The 10,648-nt window shown below is 39.6% G+C and overlaps 1 protein-coding gene across 1 annotated transcript; it reads right to left on the bottom strand.

The window, feature by feature from the left end:
- Nucleotides 1-5,190: 5,190 nt before the first annotated feature.
- On the bottom strand, nucleotides 5,191-10,514 carry cfl2 (cofilin 2 (muscle)). The gene is made up of 4 exons (XM_021573961.2): nucleotides 10,359-10,514; nucleotides 8,876-9,183; nucleotides 8,634-8,710; nucleotides 5,191-8,245 (listed from the first exon to the last, which is right to left on the bottom strand). Exons 1-4 carry the CDS (start codon nucleotides 10,359-10,361, stop codon nucleotides 8,133-8,135), a joined length of 501 nt encoding a protein of 166 aa, XP_021429636.1. The 5' UTR covers nucleotides 10,362-10,514; the 3' UTR covers nucleotides 5,191-8,132.
- Nucleotides 10,515-10,648: the final 134 nt, after the last annotated feature.

The raw sequence follows: 10,648 nt of genomic DNA, 5'->3' as shown, positions 1-10,648 counted from the left end.
ATGCCTCTTTCAATCCAACATTCATATACTGACTATCTCTGAAACTCACTTATATAATACCTTTGATGATACACTGGTACATGGTTATACCATCTCTAGAAGAGACAGGAATGCCAATGGAGGAAGTGTTTCTGTTTATATTCAGAGTCATAGAGTATCTCATACCAAATGCTGTTGAAGTAATATGGCTACAGGTTCAACTGCCTCACCTAAAGCCTATTCTTGTGGGAAGTTGCTATAGACTAACAATCAGTATCTGGATAATATGTGTGAAATGCTTCATAATGTATCTGATATCAAGAGCGAGGTATATTTTGTGGGTGACCAAAATATTGATTGGCTTTCATCAAGCTGTCCACTCAAGAAAAAGCTTCAAACTATAACTGGTGCCTGCAACCTGGTTCAGGTTATCAGTCAACCTACCAGGGTATTTACACACAGCACAGGAATGAAATAGAGGTCTACCGATTATGATTTTTCAACTCCGATACCGATTATTGGAGGACCAAAAAAGCCAATACCGATTAATTGGCCGATTTATTTGTAATAATGACAATTACAACAATACTGAATGAACACTTATTTTAACTTAATATAATACATCAATAAAAATCTATTTTGCCTCAAATAAATAATGAAACATGTTCAAATGTGGTTTAAATAATGCAAAAACAAAGTGTTGGAGAAGAAAGTAATAGTGCAATATGTGCTATGTAAGAAAGCTGACGTTTCAGTTCCTTGCTCAGAACATGAGAACATATGAAAGCTGGTGGTTCCTTTTAACATGAGTCTTCAATATTCCCAGGTAAGAAGTTTTAAGTTGTATTTATTATAGGAATTATAGGACTATTTCCCTCTATACAATTTATATTTCATTAACCTTTGACTATTGGATGTTCTTATAGGCACTTTAGTATTGCCAGTGTAACAGTATAGCTTCCGTCCCTCTCCTCGCTCCTCCCTGGGATCGAACCAGCAACACAGCAACAACAGCCACCATCGAAGCAGGTTACACATGCAGAGCAAGGGGAACAACTACTAGAAGGCTCAGAGCGAGCGACGTTTGAAACGCTATTAGCGTGCGCTAACTAGCTAGCCATTTCACTTCGGTTACACCAGCCTCATCTCGGGAGTTGATAGGCTTGAAGTCATAAACAGCGCAATGCTTGACGCACAACGAAGAGCTGCTGGCAAAAGGCCCGAAAGTGCTGTTTGAATGAATGTTTACGTGCCTGCTTCTGCCTACCACCACTCAGTCAGATACTTAGATACTTGTATGCTCAGTCAGATTATATGTAACGCAGGACACGCTAGATAATATCTAGTAATATCATCAACCATGTGTAGTTAACTAGTGATGATTGATTGTTTTGTATAAGATAAGTTTAACGCTAGCTAGCAACTTACCTTGGCTTACTGCATTCGTGTAACAGGCAGTTAGTTTCCTTGTGGAGTGCAACAAGAGAGAGGCAGGTCGTTATTGCGTTCGTTCTGCCCCTGAACAAGGCAGTTAACCCACCGTTCCTAGGCCGTCATTGAAACTGACTTGCCTAGTTAAATAAAGGTACACTGCTCAAAAAATAAATAAAGGGAACAGTAAAATAACACATCCTAGATCTGAATGAATGAAATATTCTTATTAAATACTTTTTTCTTTACATAGTTGAATGTGCTGACAACAAAATCACACAAAAATTATCAATGAAAATCAAACCCATGGTTGGATTTGGAGTCACACTCAAAATTAAAGTGGAAAACCACACTACAGGCTGATCCAACTTTGATGTAATGTCCTTAAAACAAGTCAAAATGAGGCTCAATAGTGTGTGTGGCCTCCACACGCCTGGCGGATGGTCTCCTGAGGGATCTCCTCCCAGACCTGGACTAAAGCATCCGCCAACTCCTGGACAGTCTGTGGTGCAACGTGGAGTCGGTGGATGGAGCGAGACATGATGTCCCAGATGTGCTCAATTGGATTCAGGTCTGGGGAACGCAGGAACTGCTGACACACTCCAGCCACATGAGGTCTAGCATTAGGAGGAACCCAGGGCATGGTCAGCAAATGGTCTCACAAGGGGTCTGAGGATCTAATCTCGGTACCTAATGGCAGTGCTGGCGAGCACAACCCCCACCTGTGGACATTGGGCCCTCATACCACCCTCATGGAGTCTGTTTCTGACCGTTTGAACAGACACATGCACATTTGTGGCCTGCTGGAGGTCATTTTGCAGGGCTCTGGCAGTGCTCCTCCTTGCACAAAGGCGGAGGTAGCGGTCCTGCTGCTGGGTTGTTGCCCTCCTACGGCCTCCTCCACGTCTCCTGATGTACTGGCCTGTCTCCTGGTAGTGCCTCCATGCTCTGGACACTACGCTGACAGACACAGCAAACCTTCTTGCCACAGCTCGCATTGATGTGCCATCCTGGATGAGCTGCACTACCTGAGCCACTTGTGTGGGTTCTAGACTCCGTCTCATGCTACCACTAGAGTGAAAGCACCGCCAGCATTCAAAAGTGACCAAAACATCAGCCAGGAAGCATAGGAACTGAGAAGTGGTCTGTGGTCACCGCCTGCAGAACCACTCCTTTATTGGGGGTGTCTTGCTAATTGCCTATAATTTCCACCTGTTGTCTATTCCATTTGCACAACAGCATGTGAAATTTATTGTCAATCAGTGTTGCTTCCTAAGTGGACAGTTTGATTTCACAGAAGTGTGATTGACTTGGAGTTACATTGTGTTGTTTAAGTGTTCCCTAAAAAATACTACAAATCGGCAAATTGGCGCCCAAAAATACCGATTTCCGATTGTTATAAACTTGAAATCGGCCCTAATTAATCGGACATTCCGATTAATCGGTCAACCTCTAGAATGAAATCATCCACATGTATTGATCACAACTTTACTAATGCTGCAGAAATCGGCTCTAAAGCGGTATCCAGATGCAGTGATCACAATATAGTATCCATATCTAGGAAAACCAAAGTTCCAAAGGCTGGGCCTAATATAGTGTATAAGAGGTCATACAAGAGGTTTTGTAGTGATTCCTATGTTGAAGATGACGAGAAACCGAAAAATTATATGGTTGTGCAGGATGAGGCAAAAGGAATGGCAAATAAGTCTGGCTGAACGGCAAACATACTGTAAATTGAGTAAACATGTGTCTAAACTAAACAAAAATAAGAAACTGTACTATGAAACAAAGAAATTATATAAAGAATGATAGTAAAAAGCTTTGGAGCACCTGAAATAACATTTTTGGGAAAAAGACAAACTCAGCTCCAATATTCATTGAATCAGATGATTCATTAATCACAAAACCCACTGATATTGACAACTGCTGTAATGATGTTTTCCCTTTGTAAGATTAACAAACTTAGGGATGACATTCCAACAACAAATTATTAAACTTCACACCATGCATAACTGACCAAATTATGAAAGACAAGCATTGTTATTTAGATTTCCGTAAAGTGAGTGTGGAAGAGCTGAAATAATTATTATTGTATATCAACTTGGATGTAAAATGACTGAGGATGATAGCAGAAAATATTGCCACTCCTATTAGATTACATGGAACTCATGCAGTAAAATCAGATTGAAAAAAACTGATAAAACTACACCTTATTTAATAATGCAGTCTGTGAGGAGACACACATACACACAGGCATATGCATACAGACACACATGTCAGCAAACACACTCTACACATGTATGTATGGTGGTATTATAAATGTTGTATGGTGTAATGTTATATGAGGGGACAGGGTAGCCTAGTGGTTAGAGCGTTGGACTAATAACCGGAAAGTTGCAAGTTCAAACCCCCGAGCTGACAAGGTACAAATCTGCCCCTGAACAGGCAGTTAACCCACTGTTCCTAGGCCGTCATTGAAAATAAGAATTTGTTCTTAACTGACTTGCCTGGTTAAATAAAGATAATTTAAAAATTATGTAGTTTTATTACATTTTTGCCTTATTTGTTTGGACTCCAGGATGATTGATGGGAATCCTTAATTAATAAATACAAATACTCCTTGTCTCGGAGCTATATCGTTGTGGTATGATCTTTGAATCATCGTTGTGCTGTTTACAATTGGATTCAGATACATAAAGCCTGGCTTATATATAACGGACACTAGACGGCACTAAACTCACACAATTATAATCATCTTTGATCAACAGTCTTGTGTGCAAATTATGGTTTGGCGACGCCATGGTATTAACATGTAATAAACTACAAAAATATTTTTTCTTTCTTACCTTAAAAGTAATATTTTAAAATATTAATTATATTAAAGGGGCAATCAGCAGTTTCTACATCCATTGATTCTTAAAGAAAATAACTTCTAAATGCCTCATCAGCTTAGTTTAACTGTCGTATTCCATCCGAGTCCAAAATATGAGCTTGTTTTACTCCAATCTTTCAAAATAAAGTAAATGTAAACAAACACTGTTTAGCCTTAAAAAAAATATGAAACTATAATATTTATATCATGGATGGTTAGTCCTTGCATCCATAGCTCTATGAATTTGAGAGTGATTACATTTCTCCCGCCCCATCCCTGGCTTTTAACTTAAACAGTGGCGGGGGAAACGCTTTGTTATTGTTTCAAGTGCTGATTGACCCTTTAACTTTCTGTGATGTGATGCAATTATACAAAACAACCCCAATGTAATGAATCAAATCAATTCTAGACTTGAGTGTAACTTAATCACAGCATCAACATGGCTTGTTTTATTTTGCTATTTCAAATTGAGAAATATGTTTTGACATAGTGCAGAACTGTGACAACACTAATTGTTGCTTCATAACGATACATAACAGTTTGATCTCCACAACTAGTTTTATATTACTATTATTACTACTTTTTATTACTTGGTAATATTTAGATTTTGTCATCTGACTTTGATATTTGTCATTTAGATTGTACACATGTACTGCACTGTTAAGGAGAGCTTGCAAGTAAGCATGTCACTACTGTTTACACCTGCAAGATCCTTTGCAGGTGACAAATACCCTTTGATTTGATCCACACACCTAGATACTGTAGGCCCTTTCATCATTACATCCCTGGTGTTGTTTGACTATAATGATGTATGACTGTATCATATGATGAAAACTCTGAATGACAAGCTACATGCGCTGGCTGGCTGTGCTCATCTTGTTAGCATGGAGAATCTTGTGGAGAGCAAGGAGAGGTCACTTGTTTATTTTCATCTTTCTTGTCCAGACACATATTCTGAGTTGACATGAATAACAGGCACTTTGTTTAACATATGCATGAGGGTATAAGGGCTTACATGAAGTGCTCTGAGAGAGACCACATTCTAAATTCAACACAGTATCTTCCATATAGAGACACAGTAGGGAAAAGTTCATGGAATTTTCCACTGAAGAGGAAAATAGTTATGATTTAATCTTTAATTGGCTCGTTGACAAATGTATTGGATATATTGATTAGACTATTTAAAACTATTTTTAGACTAGTTAAGACCAACATAAATGATATGCCTGAGCAAAGGATGCAGGGCTGGTTCCACCAGGCTATAGGATGCACTTGATGTGGCAGTGTCTAGAAGATGAAAGTTCAACAAAAAAAAGTATGAAAATGAATAACCTCTATTGACCTTCCTATTAATATCCTCATACATTTTTATTTTATCAATCGGCCCATCCACCACCCCCCCTCTTCGGAGGACAAAAGTAACTTCCTTACTCAATAGGCATGTTTGTGTGACTTGCCCGTATAAGATTATATATATATATTATATAAGTTATACAGCAGTAGCCTTCAGACCAGTTTCATAACATTATTAAATGTTTAGTCCTTTAGCAGACGCTCTTATCCAGAGAGACTTACAGAAGCAATTAGGGTTGCCTTGCTCAAGGGCATATGGACAGATTTAACCTAGTCGGCTCGGGGATTCAAACCAGCGACCTTTTGGTTTACTGGCCCAACGCTCTTAACCACTAGGTTACCTAACCATGACTAGTAGACTACAACGTTCTAGACACTGGGGACACCATTGGATAATACTTGTTGCTCACTAAGTTGTAGCGTAGTCAGTCCAGACAGAGATACAATCAAGAGTTTGTTCGAAGTCTATTTGGTGCGACACCAACGCCAACCTACACCATATATTTCAGCTGTCACAGGACTGGGCCATCTGTTGCGTTAGATACTTCCCATAAGCAGGGGTTTACAACATCTTATATTAATACACCAAGGATTTTTTTCCTATGTGATTTTTCCATCCCCTTATTTCCTATTCTGTTCCTTGAGTGTGAAAAGCATTCTTGGTAGTGGGCGGCAAGCGTGTGTACTTTAACGTGCTACTCTTCTCCTCTACCAGGGCTTCCCTTTCGCTGCTCTTTGGAAGCTTGTCCAGTTTTGCCATTTGTGGACAACGATGACAAGACACAAAAGCATGTGTTGGCCATAAATAGCTCTGACCAGCAGAGGATTGCTCACTGCCTGCAGATCAAATTCTCTACAGGGAGAAGGCAGCAGGCCTGGCCCCCAGCCCAGTTGCAGTAAAAGACGCACCACTCTCTCTTTCCTAGAAACATTTGGCCCTGTTCAAATGAAGGGACAGGGGCAGACTGGCCTGGCTGTTCATTGAAACTTAGATGGAGAGTATAAAAAAGGTACTTTGATTAATTTGGGAAACTGCAGTTCTCTAAGGTTGAAAGAGCATTACATAAAAATATGATTCAATCTATAAATATTTCAATGACATAAGTTGACAGTTCTCCAATTCACAATGACATACAGTATGATCGGAGGTTGGTCAGTAATGATTTGCTGTACTACAACAGAAATAGCCTTACTAGCTTGGCTTCACGCACAACAGTGTAGATATTAGATATAAGAAGCATCCACCTTATTTCCATTTGGAGTTTCACACAGAAAATATAATGTGTAGAGCTGAAATTATTCCCAATTATACACAATATATTTATACCAGAATGTTCCGTTAAATTGTAGCTGCCCTCCTGAACAGAGCCCATTAGATTGTCACTCACTCACTGCATCTGGTTTAATTGAATAAAAAACTAACCAAGGCAATATAGCATAGCATATAGACCAGATCTTTCTATTTCCTGTTAGAGGAAATCAATAATGTATCTCTTTATTGCTTCTCAGGCCTCCTAATGAACAGATACACTCAGAGACAACCCAGAACAGAAGACACTTCTTTCTGTTATCTGCCACAAGGTTTTATTGCAAAGTGGCAACCTCCTCGCCTGATCTCAAAAACAATGTTCCACTTAATGCTCCAAATGCACATATTGCCATCTTTACTGATATATTTGAATTATTTTGTTTAGTGTTAAAAAAAAAACTGCAACCACAACCCCTCCTTTTTACGGTGGTGTACTGTACATTCAAATGAAAGTAAGGTGGCAATTGAACAGTCAAATACTCATCTGTTCTTGTCCATATGCATAACAGGAATGAAAACTGAGGTAACATCTCTAGTTGACATAAATATAGATATTCTTTATAGTTATTCGAAACTTTTTTGTCTCAACTTGTAGTGTATAAACAAAAAAGTGCTTCATATATGCATAGTCTATTACGTGTTTTGCCAGGTCGAATAACATATTGGATACGATAGAACACTTCAAATAAATACGTCAGTCATATGAAAAACCTAATTAGTGCAAAATACTTGCTTTTAGCTGTAACCTGGGCAGTGAATATGACTGTCAAGGCATTATAGAAAGCGTTCACATTTTCCTACTCTACTGAGCATCTAGTCACTGTTTAGGCGGCAAAGAATGCAAAAACAGTGCTAAACTTTTTGTTTTGGGAGTGTTATTAATCTCAGGTAGTGTGGTGCTGCTGTACATATTTGTTTGGCAAAACACCTGATAAGTGAACATTCCTCGAAGGTAAAAAAAAATAAAATAAAAAAAATACCAGGATTTTTTTTTTTTTTAAGTCAGCTGGCAAAATAACTTGTAGGCTTTTGCATATGTTAATGAGATCTCCTTTGTGCGAAAAAAAAATAAGATAATAAAACTTAACAAAATAAAAGCCTACAGCTATTCCTTTAGGACCAAATTATATAGACACAACTGCGAAGGTGAAAGCGTCTGGAATCCAGATGGCACGTAGTATTTTCCGTTTACAATGGTAACCCTTCGAGTGACACCACCACGTTTCCCCCCAACTTGTCTGCCAGGGTGGCGCGGTCCTGGATGTCGTCTAATCCGTTGACTTGCCATTCGTGTTTGATACCTGAAAGAAAGGGATGTATAGAGCTGATTGCCATCCATTTTATACTGTCATGTTGAATACTAACAAGGCCCTTTCAATCATTTGCAGGGGTGTCGGAGGGAATTTTGTTTGACACCACACTTTAAAAACTTTCTATGGGGTTCAAATTGATTGGTGTTTTGAATAACTTCAATAGCTATAGCCATGAAACTTTTATAGAACATAGATAGGGAAAGAAAATAACTTAGGTCGGTAAAAAAAAAACGTCTAAATTGTTCTAACAAGATAGTTAACTAGAAGTTAACCGTTTAGACTATGCAAATTCACCTGAACAAATTACTGAGCACGATCATACGATATCAGGTCAAACATATAGGAATAGCAGTTTGATATAGCCATTGTCACTCACCTGTGAACTTCTTTTTAATGGCATCTTTAGAGCTAGCATAGATCATCTTGCTTTTCAAGGGAGCACCCTCAGGTGCCCTGGAATGAGAGAAACAATTTAATAAGACTAACGTCCTTATTCCATACCACACAAATGAAAGTATCAGTTATTTTACCCAAAGTCGAAGACCGTGTTTCTCAAACTTTTTTATACCTGGGGCCACCAAGCTATGGTTCTCCTTACATTACAACACCCAAACGTACCAAAATATAAATACCAGGTCTTCTTTCTTGGATTCTTTTGTTTCATATGTGGCATCATATAAGCCGTATCTGCAATCGTTGAGAGGTAGAAGTTTGACGAAGCAGGCGTATGGGTCGTCCACCGACTCCCCAATGTCACCAACCAGAATCCACTTGCCCTCTTCCACAACAATCTTCTTCTTGTCATCGCTGAGGCAAAACAGCACAGCCTTTTTACGCTTTTTTACATCTTCGGTAGAGGATGACTTCCTGACTTTCATGTCATTGAAGACCTTGATGACTTCATCGTTGACAGTGACACCAGAGGCCTGCGGAAAGAGGGGGGAATGAAATGGCAGCCTTCAATATGGTTGTGCCCTGTTCAATAGCTAGTAAACACAGGGAACAATGCTGCTAAGACACTATAGTTTTTATCATGTCCCTTTATTATGTGGACATTGAATCTAGACCCATAGCTAAACAGCTTGGAAATGAGAAATGCTTTCCCTGTGGTCCCTATTAGAAGGCATAAGAAACGCAAACATTTACACATACAGTATGTAGCTATAGATTAGCTACCGATACGAGTCATGCAGACAGAATAACAAGTGACTGCAGCATTGATCATAACCTTCCTTTCCTTTGACACTCATTTACAATGAATCAACACTTTCACTCTGACACTACCTGCCAGCACACCTGCTGAGTCATTTTGCATGCCACATAGGCTATGTCAGCTGGCCAAAGTGTTCCATCAATAGCGATGACAATTCGACCAGGAAACCAATCCATGGCAATTGGACATTCCAACACTGTGGTGTACTGGCTAACAACCCTTTATCACAAAAGTACTCGCTGACCACTGAGTGACCACCACACTAGCAACTGTCAGAGAATAAGACCAGAAACTAGCTAGCACTGTGTCCAGCAACCTTTTGCCTGTGTCAAGGACCACTGCAGCAAACTAGCTAGTATGGGAACAAGCGTGGAAATCCGCATGGGCGCGTTATTAGCTTGACTCGAGTGCAATCAAACAGCACAGGAGACCTGTAAAACCATTTCAAGTAATCTAGTCTATCCTCTATAACCAGCTAGCTACAGAAGCTTATAGCGTAGACAATGTGATTGCCAGCAGGATTGGTTTTAACGTTAGCTAGAAGCCAACTTGTCTTCATGAGCTGAAAGTTTAGCGATTACCGTTAGACAGAGGACTGCGCTATAATTAAATTAAAATGGCCGCCTTAGGCTGCAGGCCTTGCAGCAATCCTAAACTGGAACTGATTTTAGAAATTTACAACAGTATATTATTTAACTTGAAACAAACTTCGTAGCTACAGCTAATCACGATGGAATGTCCAAAGCAACTATAACCAGCAAGCAAACATTGGTATGCAAGCAAGCAACGTTTTTCGAAAACAGCCCAGTGTAACAAAGTTACAAAAAGTTCCATCTACACCGAACTAGAAACTACCTAACATCTAGCTAGAAAAGTAAAGCCGTTTACCATGTTGTCCGATCGTCCTGTGTGATTTGCGATTATGTGGGTAAATAGATATGGTAATGTTTGGACGAGCCGACCGGGTGTGTGGGACTGGGAGAGAGCGGGGGAGAAAGGTGGTGGTAAGGGGCGCGCCAGTATGAGCCACTGCACTTGCAGCGGGCGGGATCAGGAATGGGATAGGAGGAATTTATCCTATGACATACTGATGACAATAAAGCTAAGCAAGGACTTCCACATTCAACTCAGGCATGCAGGCAGACAGCGGTAAGTTATTTTTCTAACCCTACTAAAAA

The sequence above is a fragment of the Oncorhynchus mykiss genome, chromosome 19 (genome assembly GCF_013265735.2).
Source record: "Oncorhynchus mykiss isolate Arlee chromosome 19, USDA_OmykA_1.1, whole genome shotgun sequence".
Lineage (NCBI taxonomy): Eukaryota > Metazoa > Chordata > Actinopteri > Salmoniformes > Salmonidae > Oncorhynchus > Oncorhynchus mykiss.
This window is presented reverse-complemented; position numbering and strand designations above follow the sequence as displayed.